Genomic DNA, 20962 nt, shown 5'->3' with positions numbered 1-20962 from the left:
CCCTGAACACAGCTCAGTCCTTGGAAACTGGCAAACACATCTGGACAGGAAAACAGGAAGTGGAGCCTGATCAGAACGGGCACTAAGGGTGTTCCTTGTCCAGTCATACTAGATTGCTAGCTCATGAAAACAGGTTAGACCTGTTTCATTGATTGTCTTTTCACCTGTACTAGGGACATCCCTTGGCATGTACTAAGTCCTCACCATGGTGTGTTAATTCTTAAGTGATAGGCTTGCATTTATCCATCTTCCTTGAAGATTCCAGGTTTCCAAGCACAAGCTACCATAGGCACCAGCAAGGAAGGGCATAAAGAACTGATCCGCAAGTGGAAGATGCTCCAAACCACTTAACTAGGTTAGCAGAAGCCAAGCACACTGACCAACTACCACAGGACTCTGTCTGTGTGAGATGTGCTGAAAAGACAAAACCATATTTTAAAAGCTCATATTGGGCTAAATATGGGAGGTGGGCATGGGGCTTTATGTCAAATATATGTGGAGGAATTTTTTTTAGTGGTAATGGTAGTATTCCAAAACTCAGTTATGGCAGTGATAGCAGAAATTTACTAAATACTTCAAGTGGGTGATTAATAAAACATCAATAAAAGTGCTAAGCATTTTTTTAAATGAAGCCATGTTCTAACAGTTTTGTTTTTGAGTATCTGGAACATTTATTGTTACCTTTTTATTTGAATTGTAGATAAAACTAGAAATTCTATCATTTTATATGGTGATTTTCAAACATCCTGGGGTTTTTTTTTGTATTTATTTTCCCCTTCTTTTTTCCTTCCCTTGGATTCTCATTTTTCTAATTATGTTTTTCTCCTCCTATGAACTGGGGAGTGACGTATTCTGCTGAAGTTCTCAGCTACCCAACACATTTCCACATAGATGCTTGCAAGTCAACATCTGAAGCTAAGAGTCCCATTCTTTCTTTGAACACCTGGAATTCAGAGCACACTCACCATGATTGCTAATGTGGCATCTCTATGTTGTATAGTTGATATTTTCATTACTCATACATCAACATCTTTCCCCTTTTCATTTTTATTGTATCTCTGACTTTTTCCTGTCAAATTTTCTCAAAATAATATTCAGAGCTAACAGAGTGAAACTGGGGGTCCTAAGCCACACTGCTTCCCTGCCCCATATCAGCCTGTCTTTATCTCTTTAGTAGAGGGTTAAAGCAGAGGAATTCTTGGGTACAAACTCAGGACTGTGCGTGGAAAGAAAAAGAGGCAATATTAGACCTGCTGATCACTCAAACCAGCCATGGCAGGAAGGGTTTGGCAGTACTTATCCTCTCTGGGCAGGCGGTGGCCCAGACCAGAGAGCTTGCTCCTCCTGCAGCCAGCAACATGCAGGTTCAATTCCCTCCACATCTGTGAAGTTCCCAGAGTTAACAGATAATTACTCAGGAGAGATAATAAGCAGATGGCAGGGGACTCAGACTTTACCCTTGTGAATACACATAAGATCTTGTGTTGTTTGTTTCTTGAATGTTATCTGGAAGGTAGTGGAAATGGTCTCTCAAGACTATAGGACAAGACTCCTTCCAAAGACACATATCTCTGTTCATATCTCTACTCTGCTCTGTTCATTGCTGGGCGAATGGAGCAGCAGAGCAAACAACTAAATCTCCTCTGGTGCAAAGCTGTTCAGACATTGGTAAGTCTAGACATTGTGTGAGGGAAGGAGAACATGTGGGGTAGTTTTGAGTCCTCCTCTTGGACAGAGGGTCCTTTCAGAAGCGAGGTCAACACAGAACAGTCGTCCAGGTCCTCGAGGCTTTCTACCACCTTTATAAGGCTCTCTACCGTGTCCTTGGACAGCATCCTGGAGGCATTGGCTCTGAACTTCTTCTGCAGGTCCTCTTGGCTCAGTGGTTTCCTCCAGTGACCGTAGAAGGTATCGGAGCGCTCGGTGAAGGTGGTTCCGTCCTTCAGGGTGACGCTTATCTCACAGTACAGTGTGTTAAAGCTTGGCAGGTTGTCAGGAGGGTGTTCCAAAACCACTTTTTGGAGCAACTCTTTCACCTGTGGCCTGTTGATTTGCTCACTGCAGAAGGACGGAACCGTGACGCTACCATCAAGCAGCATGGCACAGGCCACGTACTGGAAGGAATGGCGAGCTTCATGCTCTGAGTCTGGGAAGGGCCTGTTTACATACTGGACATCGGGGATCCTGAGCACAATTCTTTCGATATGGTCAGTAGGAAGCAGGACTCCTTCCGGAATCACCAGGTGCTTTCTCACAGCTGCAGCGGCGTCTGCCACCCAGTGCGTAGCCAGATGTGCTGGGAAGCTCTTGAAGGCCACGTCCTGCTCATCCAGCAGCCATATGTGAGAATCCAGGCTTGGAAGGTCTTTGGGGGAGTAGTTGGCATAGAAGGCCCCAAACCCTGACCCCAGGTCCAAGATGCGCTTGTTTCCTTGGAGACCCAGCATCGCTAGAAATGTGGCTTCCATCCCATGCTTGGCTGCATTACCGATGTGAAGGGGCTTTGTCTGAGTGGCAGCATTTGCTATGGGTGCCCCAGCATGAGAAACAGCAATAGCTAGGGCCTCTCGACACTTTGTCAAGCTGAGTCCTAAATATTTGGATGCGGCAGCGGCACTTCCCAAAGTCCCCACCACAGAGGGAGGATGGAACCTGAAAGGCAAAAGCAAGAAATTCACCTGATGGTGGTTGGATAAGGAAAATGTGGTACATATAGAAAATGGAGTATTACTCAGCTGTAAAGAGAAACAAAATCATGAAATCTGTAGGTAAATGGATGGAAGTAGAGAATATTAAATTGAGTGAGGTAGCCCAGACCCAGAAAGCTAAATACTGAATATTATCTTTCATATGTGGACCCTCTGACCAACAACTCCTAGGGGGGTATCCCTTGCTTGTCACTGAGGTTTCTATTTAATAACATAAAGGGACCCAAACACAATGCAAGCTACTGCTATTGCTCTTGATTACCAATTGTCACCATATTGTAAGATCCTATTGCTGAAGACATCCGTCAGTTTGGATGCAGAACACAGAGAAACCAACCTCAGATTGACCAGGAAACCCTCTCTCACCTTGGAGTGGCAGACCTTTAAGTTATCTCATGGTCTTAGTAGCTAGCTTGGTTTTACAAGCCCAAGGGAAGTTTTCACAATCATTTACGAATCATATCTTTCTGTATAGACATAGTGCATGCTGTATGTCTGAAAATGGTCTCTCTCGGAGTGGTGATAACAGTCACAGAGCCAGCCTTCAAGTCAGGCAGCTCTACACAGTCACTGACAGACAGAGGGCAGTGTGGCTCTCCTTGATGGGCACTGTCTCTGTACCTCTTTGGGATGTCCTTGGCTTCCTTGGAGAAGTGCATTAACCGTCCTTGTACTTCAATACCAACATTGAATGCCAGCAGCAGGTCAAGGCCAGAAAATTTTGGAGTATGAGGCAGGGCTTCTGATAGAGCTGTGAGGACTGGCAGGACTGCCCCGGAAGGGTGGGTGGCTGGGTGCCATGTGTCATCAAAATCCATGGAGTGAACCTGTATGAACAGATACAAACAGCCCCCCTCAGAAATGCCCTTAAATGCCCTGGCTTTTGGACGGCCTGAGGATTTAATTTAGCAATGACCTTGAGAGGTTTGGGGCTCCATTATCTGAAATTACACCCCACAAATTGACTGTGATTTTTTTAAAAAAAAATTCATACAATATATTTTGATCATGGTTTCCCCTCTCCCAACCCCTCCCAGGTCCTCCCCACTTCCCAACCCACCCAACTCCATGCCATTTCTCCCTCTCTCTTAGCAAACAAACAGGCAAATAAAAAAACGCAAAACCCTAACAAACTAGAATTTTAAAAAGAGAAGTAAAACAAGATACACAATTTGACATTGTTTGCAAAGGAAAAATTAGTTTTTTCCCAATGGAGTCTCTCTGGGTAAAGGGTAGGCCCCTGCCCAGTGCTAACTAACTGGCTGTGATTCCTAACCTTGCTGTGGGAAGACAGAGGAAGACAGAACCATGGACAGGAGCCAGTGACTTCCTGGAGGATACTGAGTCCTGCCCTGGAAACCACAGCTCTGGCAAGATCTACATCCTCCCTCTCAAGGATGCTCTGGCCTTCTCCATTCACCCTTTAAATAAGTCACACTAAAAATTTAGTATCATTTATTATACATTGGGCCATATATTTTTATGTCTCTGTCATGAAGTAATTTAAACGTTTTTATCAGAGTTGCAAGAACAGCAAAGAGCTCTCAAACCTACATTAGCTGTTAAGCTGTATTTTCAAATGGTTATTTTATGCCCTAAGTTTTTTTTCCCTTTTCATTCTAGTTATTTAACCAGAAGTTCATTTACACTTAGATATTTATGTCTATCTGATGTGGCTGGTGTTTCTTATTGCCAATCCAGTGGGTCTCATTCTGTTACTCTGAACTGCTGTTCCCACAAATTAGTTAGTATATCTCTTGAATCCCAACATGTTTATATCTATATTACGTCTTGTAGGCTTTCTCTGACACACAGAAAATAACACAAAAATTATCTGTTAGATGAGAGGTTCTAAATTTTCATTGAGAAAATAGAGATACTGTGTGGTCATTGTTTTTTTTTTCTGAATAAATACTCAAATGACTAAGTGAAGAGAACATTACTGTACAGAAAGATACTGGGGCCCACAACAGAAGCATCAAGAAGACATTATGTCTGGATCCTGGATTGCATAGACATCATATAGTTTTGCTATATCCATTCAAAGTCCAGAATTAGAATACCTTAATGGTATTTTAAAATCCAGATCCTTCTACTTTTTCTATTTTATAATTTGTTGGAAAAGTTTCATTTTATTGTGGAAACATGAACATGAGGAGAAAGGACAGGGCATGCCAGATCGCTGAGCCTCAATTATCGCTGAACCTCAAATTATTGTAAATAATATTCCTGCCTCTGAAGCTACAATGGTCTAATTATAGAAAAGGCTGGTGAACATCCTTACAGCGACGCCGTTCACAAAAGCAGCATATGTGGGTGGGAGCCTGAAGTCTGGTCGCCCCCAAACGGTGCTGGAGGTATTGGAACTGTACATCTGGAAGGGAAGCAAAGCAGTTAAGGCAACAATACGGAGTTGATGTCTCAAGAATTATCCTTCATCCTTGAGGCATCCTGGCATCAGGCTGCACGGAACCCTTAAGAGGGCAGCCTAGCTTGTAAGGGAGATGAGATGAATCTGCTTAGTCCCAAGTCACAATCTAGAAGCTCCAGTCAAGTGAGGCTGGATCTGCTCTTACTTGGTCTTGGGATAGATACTGGGGGTGGGAGATGCGATGGGGGCAGATTAGCTCTCTACAGCAAGTCAGCCCTACTTAGAGTGGCTGCTCTGCCATCCACGGAGATACCTACTTTCTGCTCAGAGCACTTGAACAGACTTTTCTCTGGAGAATATTTGCATGGAGAAGCTGTCCATGGCTAAGTGTTTTATAAGATTTCAGGGTTGAAAAGTACTTTTAGTCACATGAATAAATAGCTGTGAGACATGACCAGTGAGCGGTGCTGGGCCTGAATTAGTAATGGGTAGGAACGGACTTCAAAAATCATAGGATGAAGCAGAGGGACTCATAAAAATGCACGGAGCAATGCTATACACGTCAAATGCAATCAGACTAAGGGTGGGGTGAGCTGAACACAGGCAGAGACCTCTGGAGCATGCTTGTGCGCACGCTTGTTTTCATCTTGAAAGAAAACTTTGGACTCCTTACCTTACTATATTGCGTGACTTTGTGGAACACTTCTGTGCCTGTTCCCAGGAAACCAACACCCAGAGAATCCAGAATCATCCTCTTGCTCCTCCGAATGACACCATCGGTCAGGTGGTCCACCTTCAAGCCGTGAACCAGGCTGGCGAAGCTCTCTGTGACAGACTTCAAAGAGAAGAAGGTTAGAACAATGAATGCTCCGCTCTGCTCTGAATACACTCACTCCTTTTGTTAAGAGACCTTGAGGTCAGGTTTTGCTCTGGGAGAAGAGGCCTGGTTGATCGTGAGGCACGAGGATGTGGAAATATGCAATAATTCAGGTCTTTGCCCAGTCACACTCATAATGCAGGCTGCTTAGCCGATGATGATGACAGAGGATGATGGAGGACAGTGAAGCGAAGCCTAAACAGAGCGGGAGGGTGGAGGACGCTGTGCTCTGTGGTCACTGTATGTGGAAGGAAGTCTGCCTCTGCTCATAAACCAGATACAGTCTCCAGGGCAGGATGATCTGTTTCTTAAGTGGTAGGTAGCGGACTTTGCAAGTCCTTTCCATGTCAAGCCCTTCAATGCACGAGTCACACCTGTGTTTCGACATGCCCTCACAGAAGACAGCTCAGAATCTCCAGCTGGAAGGGTATGTCACCGCACGCCGAGCATAAACTGTCCAGTACTTTCCCTTTCCTCATCTGAAGAACACACTGTTGCTTAACTTCCTTTCTGTCTCTGACCGTAACATTCACTGATTACAAATGGTAGCTAGAGGACTTATCAGATTAAGGAGTCCAAAGTGTTTACGGTCTCTCATACTGGCTCGCTGTCAAAGTAGAGTCACCGAAACAGAACCGGCGCCTACATGGAAATCTTCCGCTTTTGCTATTCTATTTACTAGTTTTACTTTATTTTACATTATTTTATTTTTTTCTGAGGCAGGCTCTTTCTATGCAGCTAGCCTGGACTCACTATCTAGCTCAGGTTGGCCTTGAACTTTTGACAATCCTTCTGCTTCAGCCCTAACCCCATTCTCAGAGTCTTCAGATTTACCGTAGGTCAGATGAAAGCAGTCATTTTCAAAACAACAGAGCATTTGTAGCATCTTTAAGGCCTTGACAGAAAACGAAGGGAGCTTGGAGTAGGACAAAGCAGGAGAGGGGATGGCTGGGTGAGCAAAGGATGCTGCAATGGATGTTTCTGCTTAGGGCAGAGGAAAACCATAATCCTGCTTTTCGCACTGGTAAATATTCTGCTAAATCTTTTCCATGCAGAAGAGAGGGGGAAGAGGGAAAACAACTGACTCAATACTCCGCTGACTTTATTTCCAAGTACCACATGAACACTGGATGGCTGAACAGCAGGTGAGGGGCACCAGAAGAGGTGTGGGTTCTACAGCATGCTCATGTCACTTACGACCCTGAGACCAGTGGGCTCCCCTGTGGGTGCTGATGTACTCAGTGAGCTAAAGAACAACCCACCCTGACCTTGAAGGGTGAGAGCGTCAGGGGAATGATCACTGCTGCTCATATCTCTGAGTCACACTTCATTTCTACTCGCTTGACTTTAAAGTGGCATTTGCACATCTTTTCAGTGAAGTGCTGTGACTAACGTATAGATTGGAGCAGAGCATGGGGTCAGTTAATAGCAATGCCAGGAGCTCTTGTGAATTCATGATGCCTTCCTCTCTAAACTGCCAATCCGGCGAGTGAGGCTTCTGACTCAGCAAGCTTACCCAGAGACCACGGGAATGTGACAGCCGACAGATAATTGGAGAGGCAATCTATTTGGAGCACACAGAAGGCATGTACAAAACCAAGAGCTTGAGATTCAGTGAGCTTATCACCACATACTTCTTTGCTAGGAGTAAGCAATGGGATCGTGTCTCTCATTCATAAACACAGACGAGAACTAACATACAGCCCAGACTATTAGGCTGCCCAGACTCCGAGGAAAGTCAAAATGTTATTTCTGCAGCAGAGTGGATAACTTTTTAAAGACCAGCTGATTGAGAGAAGAAGAACCAAACCAGGAAAGCAGTCTAGGCAAGCTACAGCCATTTAACAATACCTTGAGCATCATGTCGTTCTGGAGGGGGAGCTCTGGCTCAGGAGAGAATTGCAGGAGGAGCTGCTGCTGGCTGTGCGCCTGTACCAGCTGGGTGCCTTTATACTCAACCCTTCCCTCTAGTTTCTTCTTTTTTGCTTTTGTTATAGCCATGGAATTTCCACCATTTCAACACTTCCCAAATGACCTCACTTGAACTTCTTTTGTAATGACGTACTGAGCTCACAGAAGGCTGTATGGTAGCCAGGATCTTATGATTGTATATATATCTATATATATATATATATATATATATATATATATATATATATGTGTGTGTGTGTGTGTGTGTGTGTGTGTGTGTGTGTGTGTGTGTGTGTATGTGTGTATAGTTAAAAAGGAATGGGCTGTCCATATGTGCTAGAGACCATATAGTAGACAAACACACACTCTACTAGGTACTCCACTCTTGGAAGTTTATTATATATAAGGAAACAGGCACAAATATGATGAAGGTAGAAATGGCCCCAAAACCCCAAGGGCAAGGAGTCCCTTACGGTGGCCTGTAGATTCACAGCTCACTATCAGCAGTCAGTCTGGGAATGATGTGAATAAAAGAAAACATCCTGGATGTGTCCTACTGGACTTCGACCCTGTTTAACTGAAGGGAATTCATGCTTGGTACTGCAATGTAGTCACTAACCAGTGGGCTAGTGAGGCCACAAATTCAGAAGAGAACTTTCTACTGCCGTTTTTTAAAATGCTGTATCTTCTATATACCCACAGATTTTATAGCTCTAACCGCTCATCAAAGGTGCTTCCCTTTGAAGCACAAGGAGACGGTTACAGATATCCACAGCTAGTCAAAATGCAAAGAATAAACCAGTGTGCAGCACCCAACCTTAAGTGCAATGAAACCCCTCCACCTAAAGCTCAGGGGCAATGGTGAAAGAGGCGGAAGTATTGTAAGAGTGAGAGGATCAGGATGCCTGCTGCTAGATAGTGTTTTCTAGACAAGGCAGGTAAGCTGCGCCCGTGAAATATCAACAATATGTTTGCCGAAATAAGACCTGTGTACGAATAACACTGGTTGACATTCATGCTATGATGGATGGGAAAATTCCATAAGACTCTCCCCAAATGAAGAGCTATAGGCAGTCAATGGCTTCTGATACAAGGAATATTGGTTTGCTCCAGGGATGAGCTCCCTGATATTATCCAATCAGAAGCAGTCAACCCTAAAAACATGAACAGTTAAGCAACCCTAAATGGACTTGTTAAAATTTTTATAAATATATGTGGTATCTCTTTCTCTTTCTCTCTCTCTCTCTCTCTCTCTCTTTCTTTCTTTCTTTCTTTCTTTCTCTCTCTCTCTTTTCTTTCTTTCCATCTATTATCTATCTATCTATCTATCTATCTATCTATCTATCTATCTATCTATTATCTATCTATCTATCATCTGTCTATCATCTATCTATCATCTTCTATCTAGTGTGTGTGTGTCTTCGTTACCCCTTTATTGCTGTGTAGAGACACCATGACCACAGCATCTCTTGTAAAGGAAAACATTTATTGGCTCTGGCTTACAGTTCAGCGGTTTAGTCCATTATCCTCACAGTGGGAAACATGGTAGGCAGATACGACGATGCTGGAGGGGTAGTTGAGTGTTCTACATCTGCATATGCAGGCAGCCGGAAGAGACTGTTACACACTGGCCAGGCTTTAGCTTCTGAGACCACAAAGCCACCTTCTAGTGACACACTTCATCCAGCAAAGCCTCCCCAACTCTAACAAGACCTCCCAAATGACCGCCTATGGGGGTCATTTTCATTTCAACCGCCACGGTGTGTATCAATAATAAGAAAAGAGGAGGTGGGGAATTTGTGAAGAATTATGGCCAGAGATGAAAGGAGAAATGGAGGAGGGGTGGAAATAATGTAAATATGGAATGTATAAAAAATTATCCTCCCCCTCATGTACCAAATAAGCAAATCAATCAGCCCTAACTGTACACACTCTCACAGGAAGAGCAATGGCAGGAAACGGACCATGAGACTTGACTGGGAACTTTTGCTGGACCCAGCATTCTTCTCCGAACTCTTAGGTTTGACAGCTCTTTCCCAATTGGCCCCACTGTGTCTTATTTCTCTTGCACACACATTTGGTCAATCGGGAGGCACCTGGTCAGGGTGGTAGAGGAGAAATCTGGAAAACCAGCTTTCACAGATTGTTACTTGGAGGCGAGAGAGGAGGAAGGCTTTTGGAGCCAGGTGCTCAGCCAGGCTGGATTCTGGCTTCCTGAACTCTCCTGGTTCTGACCTGTGTCCTGGTCCCCAGATGCTCCTCCTCTATGCAGGAACCTGAAGATGGAATCCTGCTCCCATCTGGCTCCGCACCTGGCCAGAAACTTAGCTCCTAGACATTCTCCAGTGAAGAAGCCTGCCTCTAAGGATTGCGGGAGAGGAGATAAATTGGCCAGACTGCGGGCTTCTGCCCCAGGCAGGGAACTTGATCAGATCCGTTTCTAGGACTTTACCTGCAGCTGGAGGTTGGGAGACTCATTCCTTCCTCGGCCCCCAAGGCTCCACATTTTGGCTGCAGAAGGGAATTTATCGACCTCCATGATACACAGCTCCAGACCTGTGGAAACCTGCAGCTCCAGCCTTTTAGACCTGCCAGAGACAGGAGAAGCGCCGCTCCTGTTACCCCGTCAGCAACCACTGTGCAGAACTGCTCTGCCAGGGATGGATGTCGGCTAGTACCCCCAAAGACCCCCAAGAGCTTTCAAACTGTAATACTTGCCAACAGACTTTTGGCTGTCACCCTGAAGCCTGCTGAGAGCTCAGGGCTATAACATTTGTAACTTCCGGCCTAGGCACCTGAAACTTATTGAGAGCATAGAGCCGTAGCACTCACTTCAAATCTCGTTTGGAATCCTGCTGCCCCCCCAAGAAGCTCAGAGCATCTGCTTTTCTACCTGAGTTTTTAATTTCCCTCTGAATTGTTCCAATGTGGTAAAACAGGTTTCCTAGCTTCCCCTTTGCTGTCCATTGACTTTAATTTTCGAGGATAAACAAGTCAAGAATGGGAGGCTGGAGAATTAGCCATCTCAGCTGGTGTAGGCGGGCATTCGACACACATTAAATGGGGGAACCTGTGGGAAGTCAACAGGAATCATTGCAATCAAAAGGACATTTTTGGGACGCTGAGAGGGGTGAACTTGGCCACGCTCCAGCTGTTGGGGGCGTCTGTACTCCGCTGTAGTTCTTTAGCGCAAAAACAAGGACTCTTTAATCACTTCAGAGTGATTAGCACAGCTGTCGGTCTACAGGGTCAGAGGTCAGGCTTGCTGAGGTGAGCCCTCCCATCCCCCTGTGAGGAATGTTGGTCTTGTTTCCTTTCATGGAAATCTGCTGTCCACCATGAAGGGCTGAGGTGAGTTTCTGAAGAAACTGAAGTTTTCCAGCAGGAAGGACACCAGGGTGTTACTAGAAGGTGTCCTGACCAACCCTGGCCTACCTGCCGAGGTGTTCAGGGCAGAGAGCTGCATTTTGTTTTTTTCTGCCTGTTTTTCAAATGGCACCTGACCAAGGACTTTGCCTTGTGGGCCTCTTGATTGCTGGTTGTCACATGCCAGAATTGTCTATTGCCCCACTGAGGGGATGGATCGTTCTGGAACCCTAACAAGAACTGGCAAACTAAAAACTCCCAAGAGGTTACAACATTTTTTATTGCTCTTCTTCAGTTTTTCACATATCTAAAGTGTAGGTTGATTGTTTTTTTTTTTTTATAATAGACTTGGGTGGAATTTGTTGACTTGAATTTGGTGACGCTCAGGGTACCTTTTGATATTTTCTGTGGAAATGCATTTGAGATGAGTGTTGTAGTTCCCCTGGGCACTATTGTGTAGCGGTGAGCAGATGACGGAGCCTATGGGTGCATTGGAGTTGGATCTGAGTGGTGTTTCCTCAGGGTGCCATCAATCGGTCAATAACTTCAGTGATTCTAGAAGGGGTTCTATATGATAAAACAATGCGGAACACATCTCTCTGGTGTCCCTACTGTCAACTTCTCCAGGAGATTAATATGTTTTCCCCAACCTTCCCTTCTAACTAAGAGATAGGATCCCATCATGCACAATCTTTGAACTGCTTATGAAACTGAACCTTAAGGAAATCAAAATTTGTTTTTTTTGTCCTGGCTTTGTTTAAATGTTGCGCAAAAGTTAAAACTAAAAGGTTGCCTTTTGGGGTATTTGGCTAGCAAAGTCTGGAGGCCTAGGAAGACAGAAGGACTAAAATGACAGGCAATAAATAGTTGGTTCTTGCCCTTCAAGATCAATTAGAAATCAGGGCCAAAGGGATCCTTTTGAAAGATCCATAAATCAGTCATCCTTTTGATCAGAGAGGCCACGAAGAACCTCAAGACTAGACTGCAACCAGGGTGCATCCTGCAGAGAGGAAAGTTCCCTGTGCTCCCAAAGGAAGTCACATAAAGACCCGAATCCACTCCAGCAGACAGTGTATGCAGGAAAGAAACAATACCTTCCAGGTCCCTGAACGTAACTCTTATTAGATTTTTTTGTTGGTTTTAGTAGCAAAACAGTTAATTCTTGACTACCTCTATTGTCTTAAACACTCAGCATGAAAGGTTAGCTAAAGTACAAACTGATTGCAAAGGGGATTTGGGTCTCTGATTTATGTGAGCATTTTTAGCGAAGAGGGTTCTTCTAACTCTGAAACCACAGACTGTGCTCTAAGACCTTGTTATGAAATATTCAGTGGGTGATTTCTTACAGACAACATGGGACAGAGCAGAACTTTGAGCAATAGTTCTTTGACTTCATCAGATGACTGAAAAGGCCTCTAATTAAAACTTCTTTTCCACTTGATTCAGAGGGACAACTGGTCTTAAAGATGTTAAGGAACAGGCCGGAGCCCCAACCTTGGGCTCTGATGTTGCTGTGGATGTCCATGTGTTTGCTGGTCCTTGAGGTGTCTAACTTGGGCCAGGAGGGCCTGTCCAGCTGCCTGCAGGGTAAAGAAAGAACTTGGGGACCAAAAGATCAACAGCCTACCTATGAGAAGTAGCTGTGGCCACCGTTATTTTGATCCTAGAAAGCACAGAATTGACTTTTATGACAGAGCAATGGCTTTATTTCGTTTGGAGATGTTGAGTATTTTCTTCTTATCCATTCTTTAAAATTGACATAACTCTTAATAACCCACTTTTATTAAAAAGTCTTAAGGTAAAAATTTAAATATGTCTTTTCCCTAGAATCCCTCCCATCATTCCCCATTCTCTCTCAGATTTATGACCTCCTTTTCTTCAATTATTATTGTTGCACACACACATATGTGCATTAGCACAACCTTCTGAGTCTGTTTATTGTTGCTTGTATGTATGTTTTTAGGGCCAAACACTCGGGACTTTATCTTGGGTAAATATCTAGAAGGCTCATCTCTGGGGAAGATGCATTCTCTCTCCATCAGCAGTCATCAGGAACCCACATTCCACTGCTCCTTTGCAGCAGACATCAGGGCCAAGGAGGATATCACTCTTGTGGCACTGGGATTGGGCACTGATATGGGAGGACTTGATACCCCTTTCCCAACATCAGAACTTGTTTAGGAGTCTCCCTGGTAGCCTGGACCAGATTGTAAAAATAGGGTTGCACTACAAGGCCAGATAGAGTCTTTGGCAATTGGAACCCTGTGGAATGGAAGGCGACTAGAAGAACGTTCCCTGTGTTCCCAAAAGAAGTCACATAGAAGACCCTAATCCACTCCAGCAGACAGTGCATGCAGGAAAGAAACAATACCTTCCAGGTCCCTGAATGTAACTCTTATTAGATTTTTTTTTTGTTGGTTTTAGTAGCAAAACAGTTAATTCTTGACTACCTCTATTGTCTTAAACACTCAGCATGAGATGATAGCTAAAGTACAAAATGATTGGAAAGGGGATTTGGGTCTCTGATTTATGTGAGCATTTTTAGCGAAGAGGGCTCTTCTAACTCTGAAACCACAGACTGTGCTCTAAGACCTTGTTATGAAATATTCAGTGGGTGATTTCTTACAGACAACACATTGCTGAGGTGGGAACAATGCTTCCTCCTAGAAGAGTGGCCAGGGTGCATAAAGGAAGAAAAATTAATGCTTGTGTCATTTACCTAACAGTGGGCCTGATTTCTGAAGAGTTTTGGTCTCTGCTGTTCTCATCTAGTTGTAATCTGAGTTATCCCAAACAAAGACCATCCTCTTTATTGAACTGCCTAGCAGCAAATACGGTAACACAAAGGAACGAGGAACTTGTCTTACCCGATCTTTTACAGAAATCTCACAGGGGAGAAAATTGTTTCTCTATCCCTGCTGACTGAGAAAAGCACACAAAGCCACAATCGGGTATCAATGTGTATGTGGCTTCTAACACATTGTGTGTGTGTGGCAGGGGGTGGGGGCAAAGTTTCAATGCTTTGTTGCTTTCAACAAATGTTCTTAGATCTGGTCACCACGTCTCTCACACACATACATTGTTCTGAGCCAGAGGCATGAAAGACTTACAAAGGAGAGATGGGGAACAAGGCACAATCGAGGGTGTGCATTCAGCTAAATTTGCGGGAACTACTTGCATTGGCAACACAAAGTATAGCCAGACTGATTACAATGCTCTCTCATAGGTCAGTTAATTCTGAGTGGACTGGGTTTGCGGGATGGAAGAAGGATGGGTACAGTCTCAAGGCACACTCGTTTGGTTACCGGCTGGGTGGATGTTAGATTTGTAAAGGGAAGCTTCATATAGTGTCTCTCAGAGAAACAATTCCCATAGAAAAGAATTGTCTGTGCAAACCAACCAGAAATTGTCAAGGACATAGTGTGACAATTGACAGAGTGTGCTTCCTAGTTCTACCAACAACCAGCAGAACTGTGGGGTTCATGCTTCAAGACATGGCTTTGAGTGTCCTGTTTGCCTCCCCTCATAGGCCTTTTTTTTTTTTAGTTTTTCGAGACAGGGTTTCTCTGTAGCTTTGGAGCCTGTCCTGGCACTAGCTCTTTAGCTCTTGTAGACCAGGCTGGCCTCGAACTCACAGAGATCCGCCTGCCTCTGCCTCCTGAGTGCTCATGGGCCTTTTATAAATACTCTTTAGTAATAATCTTCTTGGCCCCATTATTTGAACTGTGTTTATTGAGCTTCTTAAAAATCCATTTCTTATTGCCTAGAATAGTTCAAGGTTGAAATGGTACTGGGGATGTTTGGAAAAGCCCTGTCTTCTATCCCTAAACCTTGCATCTTTCTAGCAGAAGTAGCCAGAGCCATTGCCACCCTTATCCTAACAGCAGATCTGGTAACTTCTTCAGAAGGGAATGGAAGGGGTTGTAAGAGTGCTAGAACCCTGTGGACAAGGTGCTGTTGATAGTAGACTATCATTTGGAAGGCCACCTTGCTGTCTTAGCTGTCAGTAAAGTGACTTCTGGGATTGAAGCAAAATCCCCACTGGACAAGAACTGACAGGAATTGCCCTGCACACACTGAGGTCAGGGAAATAGACTGCCACCCACAAGGACTGAAGCACAGGATGGCTTCTGAATGACTGGAGGAACAACCTGGGTACAGAGGTGAAGGGAGGGTCTCCGTAGGTGCCAGAAGCTGGCAGAAGCTCCTTTGGGCAGCGGAGTTCTCATTTCCTTCTCTTCTGTAAAAGTACTGCCTTGGTGGACTCAGTGCTCGGTCCCCACCCTGGGTTTGACAGCTCTTTTGTGGTCAGTTCTTGTAACGTCTCATTTGCTGGCACAAGCATTCAGACACTTAGGGTCCACCTGGTTCTACACAATGGAGAGAGGAACTGGGGAAATCACCCTTCCAGATCGTTCCTTAAAAGAGGAGGGGAAGAAAGACTCTAGAGGGAAGAAGCCTGAGGATGGAGTCAGGCTGGCTCCTAACTAGCTCCTGGCTAAGGGCTTGTCTTTCAGATGTTCTTTGGAGAAGGAAGACAGCCTTTCCAGACTCGCTGGTGATAGAGTTTCTGCCTAGGCAGAGAACTTGCTCAGGTGTCATTGTGTAGATCACACATTCTATGATTCTCCAATTCACTATGGAGAATTTATGTCGCTGGTGTTTAGAGTAGCCTCACTGGACTGACAGGAAATAGACAGCTGTTTTTGACATGAATTTTGTATGTGTGCACATGTCTGTGTGTATCTACATGCTTATGTGTGTGGGTGCACACATGCTCGTGTCCTTGTGTGGAGGTTAAAGAACAGATTTCAGGAGTTGATTCTTTCCTTCCACCCACCATCTGTGTCCCTGGTATCAGATCCTTCCATCCACCATGTACGTCCCTGGTATCAGCCTCAAGCTGTCAGGATCAGCAGCAAGTGCCTTTACCTCTGAGCCATCTACCCACTCTCAGCTTCCACAGGGGACTGAAGCTTTGTTCCTCCAGGTGGGGCTGGAGGGACATAAGGAAAGGGGGAACTGAGGTGATTAAATTTTAATTAACATAATAATCATTAAGAAAAAACTATCTCAGTTTGAAATTCTATTTTTTCTAGTTTAAATGTCTATTATATTTGCTCAGTATATTTGTATATACTAATGTTGTAGAAACTTTCATTTTTACAAAGATACGCTGTGAGTGTTGTCACCATTATTACTATCAATATATTTTTGGTTTTTTGATTTTTGAGACAGGGTCTTGTTTTGTAGCCTAGATTAGCCTCAAACTCCCAATCCCTCAGTCTCAGCTTTCTCAGTCCTGGAGTTGGAAGTGTGTGCCACCTCATTTGGCTGTTACTCTCACTTTGAATAGGAGAAAGCCAAAACTCTAAGTGATAAAATTTATTTATTTATTTTTTGTGGTTGTTAGTTTTAATTCTCAACTTGACACAGCCTAGAGAGAAAGAGATAGTCTCAATGGGGGAATCATGTAGATCCAGTTAGCCTGTGGATACACCAGTGATCAGTGGTGGTTGTTTTGATAGTTAATTGAGGTAGGAAGACCATTCTGAATGTGGGTTGCCTGAGCACTGGATTGGATAAGAGGACAGGAAGCCAGCTGGGCCCTAAGCAAGCCAGCAAGCAAGAAAGCAGGAGTTTATTCATTTTCTTCTCTCTATTGTGGATGAGAACACAACACAGCTGCTTGAGTTCCTGCTTTAACTTCCCCAAAATGGTGGACTGAAATACGGGATTGTAAGCCAATACCTGCCCCCGGGTTGCTTTTGATCAAGGTGTTTTATTGGAGCAGAGACGATGAAACAAAAGCAGTGGGGTTTGGAGATGGTATTTGCTACCAACTGTCCATGAAAATGAAGAAGTTACTATGATGCTCTTAGCTGTCTCACCATAGACAGACAAACAACAGAAGCAAGAGGCATGCATTAGAGACAGGGACATCTTCATGAAACAGCTCTAGCAAATCAGAGCCACGAAGATGTGGTTATCTCAGAGGAAGATGAACAATGGGCAACTGGCTTACGAAAGGTTGCTCAACCTCAGTAGTGGGCCAAATACACATTGAGAACACAAAGTGATACTCATTTCACCCTCAGAGGGGCTAATAATAATAATAATAATAATAATAATAATAATAGGTTAGGAAGTGCTGGTGAGGGTGTGGGGCAAAGGAGAACTTGCACCTCTTGTGGGAAGGTAAATTCATATAGCCATCAGGAGAAACAGGACGGGGATTAAAAAGTTGAATTACTGTATCACTCACCAAACTCACTAGTGGGCTGATACCCAAAAGACATGGAAGTTGTCTATTAAAGAGCCATCTGAACTCCCATGTTCATTGTACTGCTATTCCCAATAGCCACGGGGTGGAAACAACCTGTGTCCATTACGTGATGTATGTGCAGAGAGAATGGGACATACACAAAGAGTAATGCTGTTCAGGCACAAAGAATGCACACCTCTCAAAAGTGACCGAGTGGATGGCACTGGAGATGGCTCTGTTTTGTGAGAAAAGCACAGAAGGACGATTACTGCATGACCTCAATTATCTGGGGAATGGTAAGACTTAATCTCATTGGGACTGAAAGTGAAGTGGTGGTTGCCAGAAGCTGGAGAGAGTGCAAGAGAGGACGGTTGGGGAGAGGTTGATCAGAGGGTGTGAAATTACTTAGGCTCAAAAAAAGTTCTGGTGTAAAAGAAAAAAAAAAACACCAACAAGAGCCCCAACAGAAAACCCAAGCAAACAAGTTAAGAAGAACAACCAACTCTCACAAAGAGAAGTTCTGGCCCGCTGTTGAACAGTAGGGTGACTATAGGTAATTCGAAAACCTGGAGAAAGGATTTAAAACGTTTTCACCATGAAGATAAATGATGCTATTGGAAACTGCTGTGTCAGGAAAACATGAAGACTTGAGTTTGGCTCCCCAGCACCTAAATAGAAATCAGAGCATGGTTGTGTAGGTCTGTAACCCAGCGCTGGAGAGGTAGAGACAGGAGGATCCTCAGGGCTTAGTGGATAGCTCCTCATCTAGCCAATCAGAGAGCTGCAGCAGGTTCAGGTGGCTCTTGTCTCAAAAACATAAGGTGAAGGAAGACTGAGGGGTGACAGCCAAAGTCAATTTCTTTTCTCTATGTACATGAGAACACCCATGCATTCACCCAACACACATATACCTGCACACGGACACATATACACAAAAGAAGTAAGCAGTGTTTGAGGAGATAGATTTATTTAATTGATTTCAACATTGCACATGAACACATATGTCAAATCATCATATCCTACCAACATGCACCGTTTTATGCCTTTATACACCAGTTGTGAATAAATACTGTCACAACATGTTAAAAGTTTGGTAAATGCCATGACTTTGTTCTTTTAGAACTAAATAGCTGTCAGAGCTTTTGTTTTCCAGCAAAATTATGTTGATCAGTGTCCTGGACAAAACAGTGTTGGGTGTAGCCCAGGGGGGACCCACAGAGTGGAACTGAAACTGCCTGTGTATAGCCAGTGTTGGCACATCTTCAGAGTCACTATGAAACCCATGAATGACCTCCATGCAGAGCCACATGGCTCAGGGGCTTCAGGTTGTCTGGCACTCCCCCCCCCCGTGTGTGTGTGCATGTGTGTGTGTGTGTGTGTGTGTGTGTTTGCATGGGAGGGCAGGGAGGAAAGAGAGAGAGAGGGGGAGGGTTCATTACAGTGGTTGTCACAACCCCGTAGAGGCTAACAGGCCCTGGGATAAGCAGTTGATAAACCGGAGACCTGGAGGAGCTCTTGGGTAGTGCCAGGATGCATCTGAAGACTAGAGAATATGAAGTCAATACTGAAGGTCTAGCTCAAACACCAGCACCGAGACTCAAGAAGGGCAGCCGTGTTCTACAAATCTCTTCTTGCCAGCTCAAGGGCTATGTGGAGGAAGAATTTCCCATCTGCTCAAGGAATGCCTGTTACTGACTAGATAAGAGCTATTCATATTGGGGAGGATAATGTGCCTTACTCAGTCCACTGAAGCAATAATCTGTTTAATTTTGTGGACGGTCAGAAGAGCTGGCTTGGGGCAGGTGTTTCGATTTCAGTTTCCTTTCTCTGGCACTGCCTTTCCTTCTTGTAATGCTCTTGAGCAAAATCTGATGATTCAACAATCAGGGTTGTTTCACTTTGTAGTAAGCTGACATTTTAAGAGAAGCCCAACAACCCTTCATCCCCTGGGGTATTTGTCTGTTGTTCACTTGGTACATAGTCACCAAATGGCAAAAGTAGGGAGATGCTTGTTGGCTTTCCCTAAGCTGCACCCCAGCACGCTCTCTTTCTGCCATTGTTCTGGCTGCATTCTCCACAGCCCTTAGAGAAGACAAGAGATCAGATTTTAACAAAGAAAGTAAACATGAAGATGAACGAGTCACTGCAGATCTGATGCTTTCTAGAAGCCAACCACAATAGCACGAGTAAAGTTTAGTGTTCTTCATTTCCAAGATAAACGTGTCGGGTGTGTGTGCACAAGTTCCTGTGTGGGGTTGCACGTGCACAGGTGTGTCTGTGTGCATATGGAGGAAAAGGTTCAGGGAAAAATATGAAAATGCAATTATAGTGAATTACCATTTACGTTGTGAAAAGTCACGAGTCTGTGTTTACTCTGCATGTATGTATGCCACTTCTGCATTCTTTACCAACTTATTAAAACTTGGGTGGAATTTTACAGACCTGAAGAAAAGGATTGAGTTCCCAGGTAATGAAGTGAGGAATAGGAACCACTGAATAAATACACAGCTATACAATCATTTCATTTATTTAATTTTTTTTTTGTTTTGGATTTTTTTTTTTAGTACAGGGTTTCTTCATGAAGCCCTGGCTGTCTGGGGTCTCACTCTGTAGACCAGGCTGGCCTCAGATTCACAGAGATCCACCTGCCTCTGCTTCCTGAGTGATGGGATTAAAGAAGTGCACCACCAACCTGCCCAGCAGGTCCTAAGTTACTCCAGGGTCTTGAAGAGGCACTATCTGAAAGACATGGGGGGGGGGGGGGAGAAACGGACGCCAAGCAGTATTCGTTGCAAGTTTCATGTCTTAAATACTCCTCAGTAAGGAGCTCGGGCAGGGGGAACTGAGAAAAGGTGGAAGGGAAGGAGGGGCTCTGTAGCTAGGCAACTAAGGGGGGGGCAGTTTGGCAGCTAAGCAGGGCAGTTGCAAGGTAAGTGGCTAGAACACCTGCTGTTAGTGATAAGCAGCAAGCAACGAAGACACTCTGTGGTGCTTTCCAGAGCTTGAGTCTCCACAGTCGGCACGTAATGTTGCGGCTAACTTTAAGTTTTCTGTCTCAAGATTTTTACTTCAAGGCCCTGTCAGATGTGAGAAAAAGAAGCCTGAAATGGCTCCTGACACACCACCACCGCCAGAGGAAATCACTCTTAAGTGCAATCAGCAAAATGTGTTGTGAAGAAAATCTCCCTGTTTGTGGGTGCTCAGACTGTTGCTAATCAATTAGAATTATTTTACCTTAAAGAAAGATACCGTGTGTGGTTTCCTCAGAAGCAGAAAATAGTTTGGTGTTGAGTCCTAGTTAACTAGAGATTGTTGAGGGATTATCTGCAGGCTGTACTGCCTTACACTGGATTCTTGATAAAAGCAGGATAAAATGGACTTTCCCTATTTAAATAAATATGGCAGACTCTAAGTAGCCTGTTTAGAAATGTTTTATGCACACGTAGGAGGCAGAATAGAAGCAA

The 20962-nt window shown here is 44.3% G+C and overlaps 1 protein-coding gene across 1 annotated transcript; it reads right to left on the bottom strand.

The window, feature by feature from the left end:
* Window positions 1-564: 564 nt before the first annotated feature.
* On the bottom strand, window positions 565-7865 carry Acod1 (aconitate decarboxylase 1). Its single transcript, XM_075949215.1, has 5 exons — window positions 7808-7865; window positions 5753-5914; window positions 4993-5082; window positions 3330-3535; window positions 565-2652 (listed from the first exon to the last, which is right to left on the bottom strand). Exons 1-5 carry the CDS (start codon window positions 7817-7819, stop codon window positions 1659-1661), a joined length of 1464 nt encoding a protein of 487 aa, XP_075805330.1. The 5' UTR covers window positions 7820-7865; the 3' UTR covers window positions 565-1658.
* Window positions 7866-20962: the final 13097 nt, after the last annotated feature.

The sequence above is a fragment of the Microtus pennsylvanicus genome, chromosome 15 (genome assembly GCF_037038515.1).
Source record: "Microtus pennsylvanicus isolate mMicPen1 chromosome 15, mMicPen1.hap1, whole genome shotgun sequence".
Taxonomy (NCBI): Eukaryota; Metazoa; Chordata; class Mammalia; order Rodentia; family Cricetidae; genus Microtus; species Microtus pennsylvanicus.
The sequence above is the reverse complement of the archived record's forward strand: the minus strand, read 5'-3'. Positions and strand labels throughout refer to the sequence as shown.